The 18,958-nt window shown below is 39.8% G+C and overlaps 1 protein-coding gene across 1 annotated transcript in view; it reads left to right on the top strand.

Moving 5' to 3' along the window:
• The window catches only part of ARHGAP42 (Rho GTPase activating protein 42), a 335,206-nt gene that overhangs the window by 239,739 nt on the left and 76,509 nt on the right, over positions 1–18,958 (top strand). The window contains exon 6 of the mRNA XM_004015979.6: positions 5,960–6,070. Coding sequence (XP_004016028.2) covers positions 5,960–6,070 — 111 coding nt within the window. The remainder of the gene's footprint in view (positions 1–5,959; positions 6,071–18,958) is intronic.

The following is an 18,958-nucleotide window of genomic DNA, read 5'->3' as shown; positions in this document are numbered from 1 at the left end:
ACCTGTAACATGGTTAGTAGCATCATCCATTTGCCCCACCACACACAAACACACACACACACAGAAACACACACACAGACACAGACACACACACGCAATGTAAGTTGTTTTTTACTTTTTCCTCGGCCCTTCCAGGAGTCAAATCGGTTACGGGGAGGTGCTGCTACGCACATGTTTAATTCTGTAACGTGGCATTAAATCCATTTGTTCACTTCCAGAGCGGCTCTGGTCCTTCTGTCGGCACCAAGCCTATGAAGTTGTTCTCAGAAAGACCCTTCTGTGTCTTCTCACTGACACAGCTGTCTCTTTGTTCATTTTGTTCATGGAACGTGAGTGACTACCCATTACCATGACTGAATTAGGGGTCAGCTTGTGTTGGTAAAGCTCCAAGGCCAGCTATTAGATGGACCATTGGAGTACACAGAATTAGAAACAGACTTGTCAAAATTATGGACTTGACAGTAGACAAAAAGAAGTAATATTTGAAATGTGAATAGATAATTTCTTTCTAAGCATAAACTATGAGGAAGAGATCATGAAGGAAATGTAAAAAGACCAAAATGCATAAAAGTAATCTGTCTCTTTCAAAAGACCTTAAATCAAATTAAAAGATGAAGTATTAGAGGACTTACATAACATGACACAGGATAACCGTCTCCTATGTATAAGATGCTTTTGGAAATCAGTGTGGAAAAGATAAAGGTTTTATTGGAAAAAATGCAGTAAGAATATGAAAGTGCATTTCATCGAAGAAATATAAACCATAATAAATATTGTAAGTTTCTATATCATATATTTTAAAAGTATAATTTAATAATAGTAGCAGCACATTGGAGAAGGAAATGGCGATCCACTCCAGTGTTCTTGCCTGGAGAATCCCAGGGATGGCGGAGCCTGGTGGGCTGCCATCTATGGGGTCACACAGAGTCGGACACGACTGAAGTGACGCAGCAGCAGCAGCAGCACATTAATTTATTAAAAGATAATATCTATTGTTAGTGAAGGTATGGGAAACTAAGCAGACTTTGGCTCTTCTGGTGGGAATATGAAATCATTCAAAAACTTTTGAGGTACATTTGACCATATTTCAATCAACCTTATATGTCCAAGAGATTTAAAATGATTTCTGTTGATAGGGATTTGACCAGAAGAAATGATCAGAAATGAGTATAAAAATAAATTGTGTAAATATGTTGATCCAAGAGTTATTCACAATAAAAATTTTAGAAACATCCAAAATAGCACAAAAGAATGATTGGGATAAATACACAAGTAGAGCTTGGCCAAAAACAGAATTGATATGACTGTGAAAGTTTTATTTGGAAAAGCATTTAAAGACATTTGGAAATATTTGTTAGCCTAAGTGTGGAATAACAGGATTGAAACCAGAATATATACTATTATTCACGTCTTTTAAAGTAATTTTTTGTGTACATGTTGTAAATATTTACAGTGAGGCTGCAGTTAATTTATTATCTTTACATTTCCCTGTTTAATAATGAACAATGAATAAACATATAGTAATGAGTATGTATTAATTTTATAGTTAGGAGAACAGTACAAGGGTTCCTTTTAGGAGCTAAGAGTTTGGGTTTCTGTTAACATCTATAAGTAAAGATGCTTTCAACAGGTTCTCCTCTCCCACCTCCTGAGTGAAGGGAGTCGCTCAGGTTCTACCTACCGCTATTCTTGTCCTTCTCTCTGTCCCCAGTGGCTCTACCCCTTTCATATTATCTGTAACATCTCCGTGAGTGTTTCCCACCATGTGAGTGTTTCCCACCGTATTTCCCATCCTGACCACCTTTGCACTATCCACTGATGGGTTACTACGACACCATAGTGACACGTGTGAAATCTCGCCCATTTTCTCCAATTTGACCCTGCTTCTCCCTTCTTTAATTCTGTTAATGCTTGGTGTTATTTCTTGTGTCAAAATTATCTTCGACTTTTTCCCCCTTTGCTTCTCACACCTGCATCCTCAAGCCTGTCTTACTAGGATATACCAAACACCTTCACCCGTATCAAGTAAGAGGTCTCCTTACATGCAGGTGCACCCAGCTTCACCGTTGAATCAATGCATCCTACATCATGCTCACGCTAATCTTCTAAGCTTCTTGAAGTCCAGCTCTGATCCTGACCACGCCTTCCTCCAGTTTGTGCCTGGTTTATAAGATGAGTGTGTACTCATTCTCTCTGTGCTGCCTCAGCTCTCACTTCTGACAGTTCCAGACAAACCCCTTTGCTCCATCTATGGGAACATAACCTCTCCTGACTTTAGTCCCTCACTAAAACTCCTGTTTTATCTCCACCTTCTCAGAACCTCTCCATTCCTCAGCATCCAGCTTAAATCCTTTTCCCTCTGGGAATAAATCAGTAGCTGTCACCTGAGTAATATTTGTTTTCACTATCCTTTTTTCCTCTATTTTGAATTAAGACAGCTTATGGTGTGTGAGGAAGAATTTAGGTAGCTGCTGTCTGCTGAACTGTGTGGTTTTCTTATGTACCTAATTTGGTTTCTTACTGGGATGACTTTGCTACGTAAACAACAGCTACTTAAGCAATCTGTTGGTCTGGAGTAATTACTATTCCCTGTCATTTTTAAAAGTTTGGACTATGAATTACATAGTCATCTTATTTCTCCAGTACAAAATACTTGACCACAGTTGTTAATGAATATATAGCAACTGATACACTATGAGCCCAAGGACTAAAGGAATTCATCTGAGGTAAAAGAATGTCTTTCTAAATCTGGTACTGAAAAAAAAAAGAATTAAGCTATTGTATTCTGTTGGAACTGTGCATTCTAGATGACCTTTCAAAGCCGGTTTGTATATTAAATTTAGTTGTCGATGTCTAAGGGAAGCCAGGCGCAAGCGTTAAGAATCGTCTCCCAGAGGAGACACACAGGACTTAATTCCCTCAGCAACGGGTTAGGATAACACATGTGAGATGGTATCTACTAGAATCTCGCAGACTGAGAGCCAATGGTTTTTACTGGAGGCTGGTCATGTAGACACCTTCTGCTTGTCATGTACGCAAATTCCTGACTCCCAGATACAAAGCAGGGGTTCAAAACAGCCCATATCGCTTGTACAGTTTTAGCATTAGTGAACTACTTTCATCCGTCAGGCAGGTGGTGTCTCGCTATTCACACTGTTGCACAGTGTTCCTGGAACCCATGGTAGGCAAGGCGTAAGCAGGGAAATGGGAAGAAGACTCAAGGAGCTGCCGGAGCCGCGAACACATTTCTTCTCTCCCGACTGGCGCAGCAGCCAGAGCAGCAGACACGCCGTCTTCTCTCTTCGCTGTTGACCCAGGCGGCAGCTGAGACTCAGCCTGCCCACCATAAGGTGGCCCCAGGGGCTTTTTCAGGCGCAGCTCAGGGATGCTTCCAGAACACAAGTAGCCCGTGGCCAAGCGAGTTCCCTGTGACGGCGCGCGCCTGCGCTGTAAGAGCTCTCAGCTGTTACACAGTGGCGATTTACAAAACATAGGGTGAGAGATAGAGGATGTGGAGGGGAGAGCTGACCACACCCTCTTGCTCATTTGCTCCTTCTTTCAGGTGGGGAACCCTCCTAAAATCCACACTCCGTAGTGTTGGAGCATGAGTCATTGCTTAGAACCTCTGCCTCTCGGAACTCTGCTACCAGTATTAGCTCTTTAATCGAAGCAGGCCTTTCAATGGCTAGCATGCCTGCTCTGCAGCCCTGTTAACCAGAAATAATCATTTTAGGCTCTAACAGTGTTTCAAGCATTCAGGTTTGTTCCTGTGTGCGAGCTGACGCAAAGATCCTCTTTTAAAGTAAACAGAAGCTTCAGAAATAACTTGTTGGATAGACTTTCTGAGACTGAAAATATTTTTTCATCTTTTACACCCTGTGGTGTACACTGGAGCTTTCTCTTGGGCCAGTTTTCCATCTCTTTCTTGTTGCTGGTTCAGTGATGTTGTATTTGTGCTTTGGAACTCGTTATCTTGGGAATGTTTATACCACAAAGACCAGCAAATAGTGTAAATCAGGATCTCCCCCCACCCTGAAGGGAACCAATTGTTAAACTTTATTAGCATAACACCACCTATATCCCCTTACCATTTATTCTATAAATAGGGTGTTCCTCTAAGTGGTAGGTGGTAGGAAGAATATGTAACTTGTGGGAAATACTAACTTAGGATACTGAAAAACTACTGGTCCAAATTTCCCACTTGGTTTATAATATTCTTTTGATGTATTGTGGCTTCCTTCTGTGGCTCAAATGGTAAAGAATCTGCCTGCAGTGCGGAAGACTGGGGTTCAATCCCTGGGCCAGGAAGATCCCCTGGAGAAGGCAATCGCAGCTGACTCCAGTACTCTTGCCTGGAAAACCCCACGGACAGAGGAGCCTGGTGGGCTATAGTCCATGGGGTTCACAAAGAGTCGGACACAACTGCATGACTGACTCTTTCACTTTCTGATATATTAGTCTATAAACTTGGAATTCTCAAGTTTATCCATCGCTAATGAACTACTTATTGGGTTATTTTTAATTATGTAAGTATTTTTTAAAGTCCTTCTTTCAAATGAAGTTTTAAGATGCTATGCTGTCAAAGCCAGAAAACCTAACTTGATCTTTCTTTAAGTTCTTATTTGTTAAATTATCAGTGTAAAATGGCTCCAAAGCAGTTTCCTATTCCCAAATTGTTGCTGGCAGATACTTAGTATTCTGGAGAGGCCATTCTACTCATCTGCCTTTACTAATCTCAGCTGGCAGTGAGGAGTAGTGTAGTTGGGCAATGAAAGTAAGGTAAAATCATGCCTTTTTACTGAACCAGTCAGTTCTAAAGATAGCATGTGAGGACGATGATGATCATAGAAGAGGGAAGAGAATGTGCAGAGCTTTGTTGCAGCATGAGTCATTGCTTAGAACCTCTGCTTTGGGAACTCTGCTACCAGTATTATTTCTATTATGTGTGTGCTTAGTCAGTCAGTTGTGTCCGACTCTTTGCAACCCCATGGACTGCAGCCCACCAGGCTCCTCTGTCCGTGGGGATTCTCCAGGCAAGAATACTGGAGTGGGTTGCCATGTCCTCCTCCAGGGAATCTTCCCAACCTAGGGGTCGAACCCAGGTGTCCCACATTGCAGGTGGATTCTTTACTGTCTGAACCACCAGGAAAGCCTGCTGTTGAATATTCTGAGATGATTCTTCCTCAATTAAATCAAGACATTATGCAGTTTTCAGGGCTTCCCTTGTTGCCCAGGTGGCAAAGAATCTGCCTGCAATGCAGGAGACGTGGGTTCAATTCCTGGGTTGGGAAGATCCCCTGGAGAAGGAAATGGCAACCCACTCCAGCATTCTTGCCTGGAGAATCCCATGGACAGAGGAGCCTGGCAGGCTGCAGTCCATGGGGTTTTAAGAGTCGGGCATGACTTAATGACTAAACCACCACATGCAGTTTTCAGGATCTTTTGTAGTGTTATTCCAGCCTTACTTCTGCCTCCTTCCCTCCACTTACTCTGAAGGCAGACTCTGCCAGACTTTTTCATGCCTCTTTGCATTTTCATGGGAGTGATCCCTTTCTTATCTTTGACTACTCATGGCCAGTTAGTCATCTTAGGATTCAACTCAGAGCACCACCATTTTTTTCCCAGAATTTAGACTCTCCTTTGTGATTGCTTAGATTTTCATATAGATTTGCATACCCTTTTATAATCATTTTTAAGTTAATGAATGTTGTATGTTTGCTCTGTGTGTGTGGGTGTGTGCATGCATTTTCTTCCCATTCCATACACTATAAGCTCTCTTGGACAAAGACTGTGTTTTCCTAGTCTTGATATTCCCAAGATACAATTGCTATATTCAAACTTTTTGTAGGACTTAATTTTTAAAAAAGGTTTCAGAGTAGAATACTATTTGATTTCCTCTCTAACACAGAACCTTCAATAATCACTCAATATGTAATATTTGCCTTTTTATGCTTTTTAGGCAGATACACAGATTGACCGAGAACATCAGAACTTCTATGAGGCATCACTAGAATATGTCTTTAAAATTCAAGAAGTTCAAGAAAAAAAGAAGTTTGAATTTGTTGAACCGGTAAGATCTATTTTCTGTATAAAATAGTAACTATAATACATCTTCTAAGAAAAATTTGCAGTTTTTTTCTGTTGACAATTATGGTTTTTAAAAATAAAAGGAGAGAAGCATGGGAGAGTATGTAGGTGGAGCATGGAGCACTTTAGGGCAATGAAATGCCCTCATCTATAGGAGACTGTAATGGCCGATACATATTATTCATTATACATTTGTCAAAACCTGTAGCAGGTACAATACCAGGAGTGAACTGTAATGTAAACTATGAACTTTCATAATAATATGTCAGTACTGGGTTATCATTTCGTAACCGATGTGCCACACTGATGCAAGGTGTTAATAATGGGAGCTCGTGTGGGTAAGGGCTAGGGAGGGTGTGTGAGCTCTAATTTCTGTTCAGCTTTTCTGTAAATCTAGCACTGCTCTGAAATAGCCTGTTGATTTAAAAAGCCTAAAACTTAACATTAAAGTATGTATATTACATATACCTAAGGGAAAACACCTCCCCGCTACAGTGACCCATTTATCAAACCTTTAGTTGAAGGGAGAGAAGGTAAGGCTGTATTTCTTCCTTTGTTCCACTCTGCTTCCTTACAAGGCGGGGACCTGCCTGACTTTCCAGTGAAGTCATTTATTTTCCTAAGTCAGTGTAAAAAGTAATGGATTCCCTAATGTAAACTGCATTGCAGAAAAGAACAGGTGGCTGGTCTTTATAAGCTTACTTCGTTTTCTTGGCATTTTTTCCCAAGTAATACCTTAATATATTACAATATTGCCTGAATAGGCATTTTCATGAGGTATCATCTGTGATGAATAATGGTAAGTTCTATAGTCAAGATGATAGGATATTGATCATAAAATATTTAAGAAATCAAATATATAATTTAACCCATCTTTTCTTCCTATGTCAGTTTATTTAAAAAAAAAAAAACTACTTATTATGAGCAATAAAATACCCTATTCCTAATTTAGTGGATGGTAAGGAGAAGGGAAAATACATTTCTAAATGTATTTGGAAATTTTATTTCCTGATGAAAACCCATCAGTGATTACCTAAAGGTGATGGGAAACTGGGACAGAGCAGAGTCCATGAAGAGTCTTAGCCCCTGCCTGGCTCTGTACCCCTGCTTCACTCCTGTCCCTTCGACTAGAGCCGCCTGCCTTTCTACTGGCCGCTTCGCAGGTTTCCAAGACCAACCCTTCACCTCGAAGGCTTTAAGGGACTGGAGACCACACCACAGGCTCAAGAATTTAACAATTTAGCTATTATATAAATAGCTCAGTTGGTAAAGAATTCACCTGCAATGTGGGAGACCTGGCTTCGATCCCTAGGTTGGGAAGATCCCCTGGAGAAGGGAAAGGCTACCACTCCAGTATTCTGGCCTGGAGAATTCCATGGACTGTATAGGATCCATGGGATCTGTGGGATCGTAAAGAATCGGACAGGACTGAGCGGCTTTCACTGTGATGACAGCCTTGACTCCCAAGTTCTGTTTGCCAATCACTAAGTCCTCAAACCCCCTAGTTTGAATTGATAGCCTCTTATTTAGCAGATGCTTTGGGGTCAGATAAACTTTCACTTGGCTTTCTGAAACTCAGCTGGGTTTCTTGGACATAGGGTCAGCTTGACAAGCCCTCATCAAGGAAGATGACTAATTCTTAAAATTCCTACTCCTCTTCTCATGGAGTAGGTCCTGCCTCTGAGTCATATCATGGTTTTTGAAGCCTGTCTCCTTGTTGGCACACTTCCCTCTGGCCTGCCTCTTGGGATTTCTGAATGTCAGCTCTTTGCTAGAGTGTCCCCATTAGTTCTGATGCTTTGCCTTCACCCTCCTTCCTTGTGTGTTCCCATTCCCTGCAGATACTCTGCTCATCTGCTGTGCGGGTCTTCCGCACACCTGGAATGATCCTTCCACAGCTGTAGTAACTCTCTCCTCTGAAGAGGCACCCGTGTAGCCCGTTTCCCCATCCAAGACTCTTTTATAGCCTATCCTGTCTGGGAACAGTGAACCAAACCATTCTGTAAGATGACATCAGGTATATAAGGAAAAGGTTGTAAAATCATTTGCTCACAGGTCACAGAAGGAATGCTAAGAATTTGTGAATTCATGTGACAATACAGGTAGAGAAGTGGAAACTGTCCTTCAACTGAAATGTTTCTTCCTTCCCTCTGCGGTATCCCATACTGGGATGGTCTGATAAGTCTTCTGTAATGCATGCCTTTCTGGTGACACCACAGTCAAGGTCGATGTTAAATTTGTCCTTCTTCCAAAATATTTTCCTGGCTGCTGGATTTTTCTTATTAGAATGTCTGGCCAAACCAAATAGTACTGTCAGTTTAGTCTCTCTCAGTCCATTTCCAGCCACAAAGTCTCATCCATGGGATTTTACTTAATTTCCACCCCCGTACTGAGAAGAATAGAAATGGGAGCACTAGAACATGGGCTTGCTACTCTTTAGGTTATACATTTACAAATTAATTTAGAGGAAAAAAGCCTTTACGGTTTTAAAAACAAAGCCCCCAGGAGCTATAAAGATAGAAACACATGAGGATACTTTAATATCTTTGAAGGTTATTTCCTGCAGAAATCCAATTCCTGTTGTGTAAAGCTTTATATTGAAGAAATGAAGCAATCTGTGCTAGTTTAGCTGAGATTTGTTTGACAAATAAGCATTAGAGTAAAGCAAAGTACTTTAGGAATGTGACTTAAAACAGATTCTGTGATAGCAAGTAGAAAATATAAATAGTCCTGTTGATTCCCATTAAATAACATTCTTACTTTATGATGATCATTTGAGACTAATTTTCCATGATTTCAGTTAACGTCAAGATCCTCCTATAATTGACCTTTGAACAATACGACGTTGAACGGTGTGGATCCCACTTATATTTGGATGTTTTTCAATAAATACCACAGTACTACACAGTCTGCGGGTTGGTTGGGTCTGCGGATGCAGAGCATCAGATGCCATGACTGGTCTGTAAAGTTATACACAGAGTTCCAAAAGGTGTGTGTGTGTATTGTGTGCACACACACACGCATGAGCATATAGGCACCCTTAATTCCCACATTATTTAAAGGTCAACTTGTACTTATGATAAAATGCCTACAGAATATTCAGGCGGTACCAGGGAAAGATGTTGCTACAGCTTCATTATTCCTAGGAGAATCTGGGTCTAGTATATGGGAAAAGAGGGACATTTATATATTTTTTTTTATAAATTACTATTTTTGAAGTATACAGAAAGCCAGCTTTTTAAACTCAGTTCTCCATTAGCTATATGATTTTAATGGCCCTTTTCCCCTGTTTATCATAGTTTATTTGGAATGCAATGGTAGCTAATTCATGATCTCTAGACTTACACTACTCAGTGTGGTAGCAACTACTTATGTATGACTGTCAAACCCATGAAATGAGACTAGTGTAGATTAAGATGTGCTCCAAACCTGAAACACATACTAGATTGCAAAGGCTTAGTACAAAAAAGAAAACCTTTCTTTTTTAAAGAAACATCATTAAATCCTCTTTGATATTGATTATATGTTGAAATGATAATCTTTTGAATACACTGTATAAAATATTAAATTTCACTTGGTTTAAGTTTCTTGTGACTACTAGAAAATCAAAATTTTCACATTAGTTTGCATTTATAGTTTGTGTTATATTTCTGTCTAGCAGTGCTAGACTGTATTCTTTCAGATTTGCCAACAAGATATGTGAGTTCAGGTCTGTAATGGGGGAAAAGAGATCAGAGAGGGAGAAATATGATTTCCTGATTCTTGATTGTAAGATCCTCCTATTTCTCACAGTTGCCCAGATTTTACGAGAATTTTGAGGGATTAGGAGAAAAACATTGAGAAGTAGCTGAACATGAACAGCCTACGTAAGAGAGTTGAATGCCCTGTCTTGGAAGTCTGTTATGGAACATGAAGTTTGTGGCTCAGAAAACTGAAATAATCTTGTTATAACTTCACTCCCTTACGGTTCATTCAGCGGCAGTTGGTGGATGTTTTGACTGTATCCTGCAAGCGTACGTAGTTGGGACTAGTGTTTTGTGAGCAACTATCCTGTGTCCTGTGTTTTCCGCATTCTCCCATGTGAACCCCTCCATGGCTTTATTATTGGTAGTTTTTATCCTTCAAGATGAGGAACTTAAGTCACAGAAAGACTATTGGTTGCCTGAGGTCACAAACCTAAAGAGAGGGAGAACCAGGAAGCCAGAACCCAAGTCCAGAGTTAACTATTTCATACCACCAACAACCTTAAAGACTGCTTCATTGCAAAGTTAGTTCTTATTGCTTGCTCTGACCAAATAAAATGGATGACCCTAGACAACTGGACTGTAAATTTATTTTAATTCCTTAACAATTAGAAGAAGAAAACAAGAGATTTTTCTTCACGTTGGTAACGATGATTGAGTCCATGAACATATCTGTTCATTCATTCACTTGATCTTCCATCCTTCTTTCATAGTTCTGTTTTAAGTTGTCTCCCGAGGCCACAGGTAACTGGCTGCTTTTCACGCAGAGACAAAGTATAATGGTTAAGTGACTATAAGTTGAAGTTTGGCCTCAGTCTTACAGCTCTGTGAATTTGGAATGCTTTTCCAATTCTGTGATCCTCAGGTTTTTATCTGTTAGTCGGGGATAAACTTTGTGTGTAGTTCCCAGAATTGTCACATCTGATGCAGGTAATGCACAAAGTACCTGGTTTGTCATAAGCACCAATAAGCTAGTGTGAGCTTGCACATGGACTGTCATCACTAGATAAGAAAACAAGAAGAGAAACTTGAAGAGATCGCTAGATCTTCAACTAGATGAGTCATTTATCTGTGTGCTTCAAAGCCAAGTAAAGCTTTTTCAAAACCACGTTTTTAATTTTAACATGCTTCAAAATATGCATCTAAATTCTATAAGAACATTTTCACTTTATTTTTTTAGACTTCAGTCTTTTTGTATTATGTTTAAACGTCATGTGGAAAATGAAAATAAGCAATTAAATATAAACTGAAGCATGCTCCTTTTAATACTCATCCCTTAGACTGCTTAATTTATTTTTAAATCATTGTCTGAAAAAATCTAAGGTAATTTAGTTAACATGCTTTAGCTCTTTAGCTTATTATATCATGAATTATACTTATAAAATGCTTTTTAGCTTTTCTAATAGATGTGAATAATTTTGAAACTGAACAACTACTTGCTAAGTTAAAAAGGTCTCCCAGATAGTATGTAGACTTTCAGGTCCTGAAAGCAAAAGATTTTGTGTTCATTTTCAATATAATTGGTTAACCTTAGTGTAGAAAATTTAGAGTAGATTAAAGTGAGAAAATAAGACAGTATTATTTTTTTTTTAAGACATTGTAGGACTAAAAGTTAGATTTCTATTCTGCTGAAAATCTAAGTGCAGTCATTCTAAAAAAATGAAACGATAAAGCTCTCCTCAGGTTGCATACATTTAAATAAAAGCTTGTTAGTCTTTGGTTTTAGTTATAGGTACTGTTACTGAAAGTTTGAAGTTTGCAGTGACTGTTAGACCATGAAGAATTTTGGAGAAGTCAGAAAAATGCATTCTATCTATTTAACTGACTCATCTCTTATACTTCATTTTAGAAATCCATCATGTAAAGGCCTGGTCTTTCTACTGGATTTTATCACATTGATGGCCATGTTACCTTCTTCATTCCCATTTAGTTGAAAAGATAATCTGACTATTCTTTATTGCCTTGTTTCTTCACCAAAGAAGTTTCAGCTCTGTTTCATTTGAATTCCATCCCCTTGAAATATTGGAAATTCATCTTTAGGAACTCCAGTGAGTCTTCACTGCTGAGGCACTATATAGCCATGACTTCAGAAAGTTTTGGCTTTTTAATTAATTGAATCTGTGTTCATATCTGTTCATTCATTCATTCATTTGTTCTTCCATACTTTTTTCATTGACTTGGTGGTCCAGTGGTTAAGAATACACCTGCCAATGCACGGAATGTGGGTTCAATCTCTGCTCTGGGAGATCCCACGGGCCTTGGGGCAACTAAGCCTGGGCACCAGAACTACTGAGCCCTTGAGTCTAGAGCTGGTGCCCTGCCACAAGAGAAGCCACCACAGTAAGAATCCTGCACACTGTAACAGAGTATTAGAGTGGGAAAGACTAGAGATCTCTTCAAGAAAACTGGAGATACCGAGGGAACATTTCATGCAAAGATGAGCACAACAAAGGACAGAAAAGGCAAGGATCTAACAGAAGCAGAAGAGATTAAGAAGAGGTGGCAAGAATACAAGTGTCAGAAGAACTATACATAAAAGGACGTAATGACCAGATAACCACAATGGTATGGTCACTCACCTAGAGCCAGACATCATCGAGTGTGAAGTAAAGTGGGCCTTAGGAAGCATTACTACAAACAAATCTAGTGGAGGTGATGGAATTCCAGCTGAACTATTGAAAATCCTAAAAGATGATGCTGTGAAAGTGCTGCACTCAATATGCCAGCAAATTTGGAAAACTCAGCAGTGGCCACAGGACTGGAAAAGGTCAGTTTTCATTCCAATCCCAAAGAAAGGCAATGCTAAAGAATGTTCAAACTACCGCACAATGGTACTCATCTCACACGCTAGCAAAAAATGCTCAAAATTCTCCAAGCCAGGCTTCAGCAGTAAGTGAACCAAGAACTTCAGGATGTTGAAGCTGGATTTAGAAAAGGTAGAGGAACCAGAGATCAAATTGCCAACATCCACTGGATCATAAAAAAAGCAATTGAGTTCCAGAAAAACATCTACTTTTACTTCATTGACTATGCTAAAACTTTTGACTGTGTGGATCACAATAAATTGTGGAAACTTCTTCAAGAGATGGGAATATGACCACCTGACCTGCCTCCTGAGAAATCTGTATGCAGGTCAAGAAGCAACAGTTAGGACAGGAATGGAACCACAGACTGGTTCCAAATTGCAAATGGAGTATTCAAGGCTGTATATTGTCACCCTGCTGATTTAACTTCTCTGCAGAGTACATCATGAGAAATGCTGGGCTGGATGAAGCACAACCTGGGCTCAAGACTGCTGGGAAAAGTATCAAAAACTTCAGATATGCAGTTGCTAACACTCTAATGGCAGAAAGCAAAGAGGAACTAAATAGCCTATTATTGATGAAAGTCAAAGAAGAGAGTGAAAAAGCTGGATTAAAACTCAACATTCAAAAAATGTAGATCATGGCATCCAGTCCCTTGACACTTCATGACAAATAGATGGGGAGAAAGTGGAAACGGTGACAGATTTTTTTTTTTTTTTTTTAATGGCTTCCCTGGTAGCTCAGATGGTAAAGTGTCTACCTACAATGCGGGAGACCCAGGTTCGATCCCTGGGTCGGGAAGATCTCCTAGAGAAGGAAATGGCAACTCACTCTAGTATTCATGCCTGGAAAATCACATGAACCAAGGAGCTTGGTGGGCTACAGTCCGTGGGGTCGCAAAGAATTGGACATGACTGAGAGACTTCACTTTCTTTCTTTAGTTTTTTGGACTTCAAAATCACTGTGGGTGGTTGACTGCAGTCATGAAATTAAAAAACGCTTGCTCCTTGGAAGAAAATCTATGACAAACCTAGACAGCATATTAAAGAGCAGAGATATCACTTTGCTGACTAAGGTCCATATAGTCAAAGCTATGGTTTTCCATTAGTCATGAACAGATGTGATAGTTGGACTATAAAGAAGGCTGAGCACCAAAGAATTGATGCTATTGAATTGTGGTGTTGGAGAAGACTCCTGAGACTCCCTTGGACAGCAGAGAGATCAAACCAGTCATTCCTAAAGGAAATCAACGCTGAATATGCATTGAAAGGACTGAAGCTGAAGCTCCAATACTTTGGCCACTTGATGTGAAGAGCTGACTCATTGGAAAAGACCGTGGGCTGGGAAAGACTGAGGGCAAGGGAAGAAGGGAGTGGCAGAGGATGAAATGGTTATATAGCATCACTGACTCAGTGGACGTGAGTTTGTGGAAACTCCAGCAGATGGTGAAGGACAGGGAAGCCTGGCGTGCTGCTGTTCTTGAGGTCGCAGAGTCAGATGGGACTTAGCAACTTTGCAACAACACACCTTCTCTGATTATTACCCTTTGACAAGTTGTCCCCTGTGCCACACTGACTGACCTCTTTCCATCCATGACTCTTTTCTTCGGTTTTCTCATTCATTGCATTAGATACTGATACTTTTTCATTCCCGTTCAATCCGTACATTAGACTTAAAGCACTCTGTGGTCATTCAGAAGCTATCCCTTGCAATTTTCTCTCATTTTCCTCCAAGTAAAGAACAGCAAAAACCACAGGATTATCTCCTAGGCCAGACATGTGTACAGGATGAAAATTTATGCCTTGCCTGTGCTCTAGTTTTCCAGTCTTCTTGGAGATTTCAGTGGCCAAATGTAGACGTCTATATGAGGCTTTGATCTCTTTTAGTACATTATGATGCTCTGTTTATGAGAAGTGTTTGTATATTTTAAAAACACTCTTATTGGGATATAATACACATGCTCTTCAGTTCACCCAATTATAATTAGTTTTTGTCTGTGGTCTGAGGTAGGTGTCAAACTCCATTCTTTTCCATGTGGCTCTTCAGTCATCAAAGAATTCTTTGCTGTAAAGACCATTCTTTACACATTGTATGATCTTGGCACCCTTGTTGAAAATAAGTTGTTCATAGATATCTGAGTTTATTTCAGACTCTGAGTTTTCTTCTGTTGATGCATATGTCTGTCCTTGTTCCAGTATCACCCTGTGTTCATTATTCCAGTTCTGCCCAGTTTGGGCATCAGTCGTCTGAAATAACTGGAATTACTCCAGATTGCTTCAGAGGCCTGCCCCTTACTCCCATGCTAGCTGTTGCTGCTAAGTCACTTCAGTCATGCCCGACTCTGTGTGACCTCATAGACAGCAGCCCACCAGGCTCCCCCGTCCCTGGGATTCTCCAGGCAAGAATACTGGAGTAGGTTGCCATTTCCTTCTCCAATGTAAGAAAGTGAAAAATGAAAGTGAAGTCACTCCATCGTGTCCGACTCTGCAACCCCATGGACTGTAAGCCCATCAGGCTCCTCTGCCCATGGGATTCCCCAGGCAAGAGTGCTAGAGTGGGTAGCCTTTCCCTTCTCCAGGGGATCTTCCCAACTCAGGGATCAAACCCAGGTCTCCTGCATTGCAGGCAGATTCTTTACCAGCTGAGCCACAAGGGAAGCCCAAGAACACTGGAGTGGGTAGCCTATCCCTTCTCCAGCGTATCTTCCCAACCCAGGAATCAAACCAGGGTCTCCTACATTGCAGGTGGATTCTTTGCCAACTAAGCTGTGACCTGGTGATTAATCAGCTGAGAGATTGTGAATAAGTTATTCCTTTGTTGACTTGCTATGGCTTTGCTAAATGATTCAGTTCAGTTCAGTTCAGTCTCTCAGTCGTGTCTGACTCTTTGCGACCCCATAAATCGCAGCTTGCCAGGCCTCCCTTTCCATCACCAACTCCCAGAGTTCACTCAAACTCACGTCCATCGAGTCAGTGATACCATCCGGCCATCTCATCCTCTGTTGTCCCCTTCTCCTCCTGCCCTCAATCATTCTCAGCATCAGAGTCTTTTTCAGTGAGTCAACTCTTTGCATGAGGTGGCCAAATATTGGAGTTTCAGCTTTAGCATCAGTCCTTACAATGAACACCCAGGACTGATCTCCTTTAGGATGGACTGGTTGGATCTCCTTGCAGTCCTAGGGACTCTCAAGAGTCTTCTCCAACACCACAGTGCAAAAGCATCAATTCTTCAGTGCTCAGCTTTCTTCACAGTCCAACTCTCACATCCATACATGACCAATGGAAAACCATAGCCTTGACTAGATGGACCTTTGTTGGCAAAGTAATGTCTCTGCTTTTTAATACCGTATCTAGGTTGGTCATAACTTTCCTTCCAAGGAGGAAACATCTTTTAATTTCATGGCTGCAATCACCATCTGCAGTGATTTTGGAGCCCCCCCAAAAATAAAGTCTGACACTGTTTCCACTGTTTCCCCATTTGTTTCCCATGAAATGATGAGACCAGATGCCATGATCTTTGTTTTCTGAATGTTGAGCTTTAAGCCAACTTTTTCACTCTCCTCTTTCACTTTCATCAAGAGACTCTTTAGTTCCTCTTCACTTTCTGCCATAAGGGTGGTGTCATCTGCATATCTGAGGTTATTGATATTTCTCCTGGCAATCTTGATTCCATCTTGTGTTTCTTCCAGCCCAGCATTTCTCATGATGTACTCTGCATGGAAGTTAAATAAGCAGGATGACAATATACAGCCTCGACATACTCTTTTTCTTATTTGGAACCAGTCTGTTGTTCCATGTCCAGTTCTAATTGTTGCTTCCTGACCTGCATATAGGTTTTTGAAGAGGCAGGTCAGGTGGTCTGGTATTCCCATCTCTTGAAGAATTTTCCGCAGTTTATTGTGATCCACATAGTCAAAAGCTTTGGCATAGTTAACAAAGCAGAAATAGATGTTTTTCTGGAACTCTCTTGCTTTTTCCATGATCCAGCGTATGATGGCAATTTGATCTCTGATTCCTCTGCCTTTTCTAAAACCAGCTTGAACATCTGGAAGTTCATGGTTCACGTATTACTGAAGCCTGGCTTGGAGAATTTTGAGCATTACTTTACTAGCATGTGAGATGAGTGCAATTGTGTGGTAGTGTGAGCATTCTTTGGCATTGCCTTTCTTTGGGATTGGAATGAAAACTGACCTTTTCCAGTCCTGTGGCCATTGCTGAGTTTTCCAAATTTGCTGGCATATTGAGTGCAGCACTTTCACAGCATAATGTTTCAGGATTTGAAATAGCTCAACTGGAATTCCATTGCTTTCTAAGGCCCACTTGACTTCCCATTCCAGGATGTCTGGCTCTAGGTGAGTGATCACACCATCGTTATTACCTGGGTCATGAAGCTCTTTTTTGTACAGTTCTTCCGTGTTTTCTTGCCACCTCTTCTTAATATCTTCTGCTTCTTTGAGGTCCAGACCACTTCTGTCCTTTATGGAGCCCATCTTTGCATGAAATGTTCCCTAGGTATCTCTAATTTTCTTGAAGAGCTCTCTAGTCTTTCCCATTCTGTTGTTTTCCTCTATTTCTTTGCATTGGTCGCTGAGGAAGCCTTTCTTATCTCTCCTTGCTATTCTTTGGAACTCTGCATTCAGATGCTTATATCTTTGCTTTTCTCCTTTGCTTTTCACTTCTCTTCTTTTCACAGCTATTTGTAAGGCCTCCCCAGACAGCCATTTTGCTTTTTTGCATTTCTTTTCCATGGGGATGGTCTTGATCCCTGTCTCCTATACAGTGTCACGAATGATTATTCATCCATTAATGCAGTATCAGTTTTTACTTTTGATCAGTGTGTTGCGGTGATTATGTAAATTGATTGTAAAACCCTTGCGAATCATAGAGTGCTATATGAGTTTTTCCTGAAGGTAAAAGTGCCTTTCTTAATATTAAAATCTAATCTACCTACTGGCTTATTGTTATTGACATTATCATGTTAAAAGTTTTAGGTTTACTTTAAGGTAAGCTGAGACAATAGTCTTTTCCCTACCACCCCACCCACCCTGGCACATTGAACAAAGAAAGTGACACAGTGGAAATGCAATTCCTAAAGACTGTCAGGCTGCCCTGTTAATTTTCCTTGATTTAGCATCATGGAATTTGTTAAGGATAAAATGAACTAAACATTTAACTTTGCCACCACCTAGAGGCAATTATGTCATACATGCTGTCTTGATTAAACTTTCTCAAATGCTGCTTCCAGAGTAGATGTGGAACAAAAGTAAAAGGTGGAAAACTCTTTGTATATAATTTTTCTCTACGCCCTAAAGAATTGTCCTCAGCATGCACTGTGAGATTAAAAGATACTTGTTTACTACTAAGCAAAACTGAATTTTACCAAAAGTTGCCAGTAGAAAAAGTATCTCAGGGAATTGGGTGTCTTATAGGAATATTTATTGCAGATGTTCTTAAAGTATCTCCTTTGTAAGTTGAATTCTCTATACTTTACATAATATTGCAATAGTATCTTTCTTTTATGATACCCAGTGCCTAGTAAGACAGTATAGACATTAAGAAATGAAACAATATTACTGCAACAAATTCATAACTACTGTGCAAGTATTTAGAAGGCTACTGTTGCCTAAGTATATACTTCAAAGGCTTTTTCTTATTTTGTCTCTGAAAATCTCTAAATTTACATGTCTATGCCATGGTTAATTAAAGGTTTTTTAATACTATTTTAAGATACAGTTCTTTTAAATTGGGTCACAATATGTGCAGACTATATATCTTAAATTATTGAACAATTTAATAAATGTATGTAGCATCCTTTTACTAAAGGGTTATCTATTAAATCTTTAGTTTCCCTAATAATTATTTGTTGATATAAAATTGACAGCATAAAATAATTCTAAAGTTACAAACAATGTATTTTGATACATCATCAGGAACTGTTGAACAAAGAAAGGAAATTCCTTAAAATGTAACAACTTAACACCAATTTGAAAGTATATGCTTTCCAAAATGTGTATGATTTTGTAAGAAGTTAACTTGTTTAGGAAGAGAAGCATTAGATCATTGCAGAACCAGTATTTAACTGTTGGAAATCATAACACACATACCAGTTGATTCTTGACTGAATCCTCCTTCTTCCCCAGACAGAGGAAATGACAGGATATTATTCACATATGAAGATGATTTCAAACTGTGTTTCTTTCCTCATATAAAATAAAAGTTTACAGACATGCTATTTGAATTAGAAAAATATTAGCATCTTCTCAAATGTGTTTTCTAACTTTACTGTAGGAAGAAGTTGTGGGAGAGATTGAATTGGTAGACATGT

This window comes from Ovis aries, chromosome 15 (assembly GCF_016772045.2).
Source record: "Ovis aries strain OAR_USU_Benz2616 breed Rambouillet chromosome 15, ARS-UI_Ramb_v3.0, whole genome shotgun sequence".
NCBI classification, from domain to species: domain Eukaryota; kingdom Metazoa; phylum Chordata; class Mammalia; order Artiodactyla; family Bovidae; genus Ovis; species Ovis aries.
Note: the sequence above shows the minus strand (reverse complement) of the source record. Positions and strands in the feature narration are given on the sequence as shown.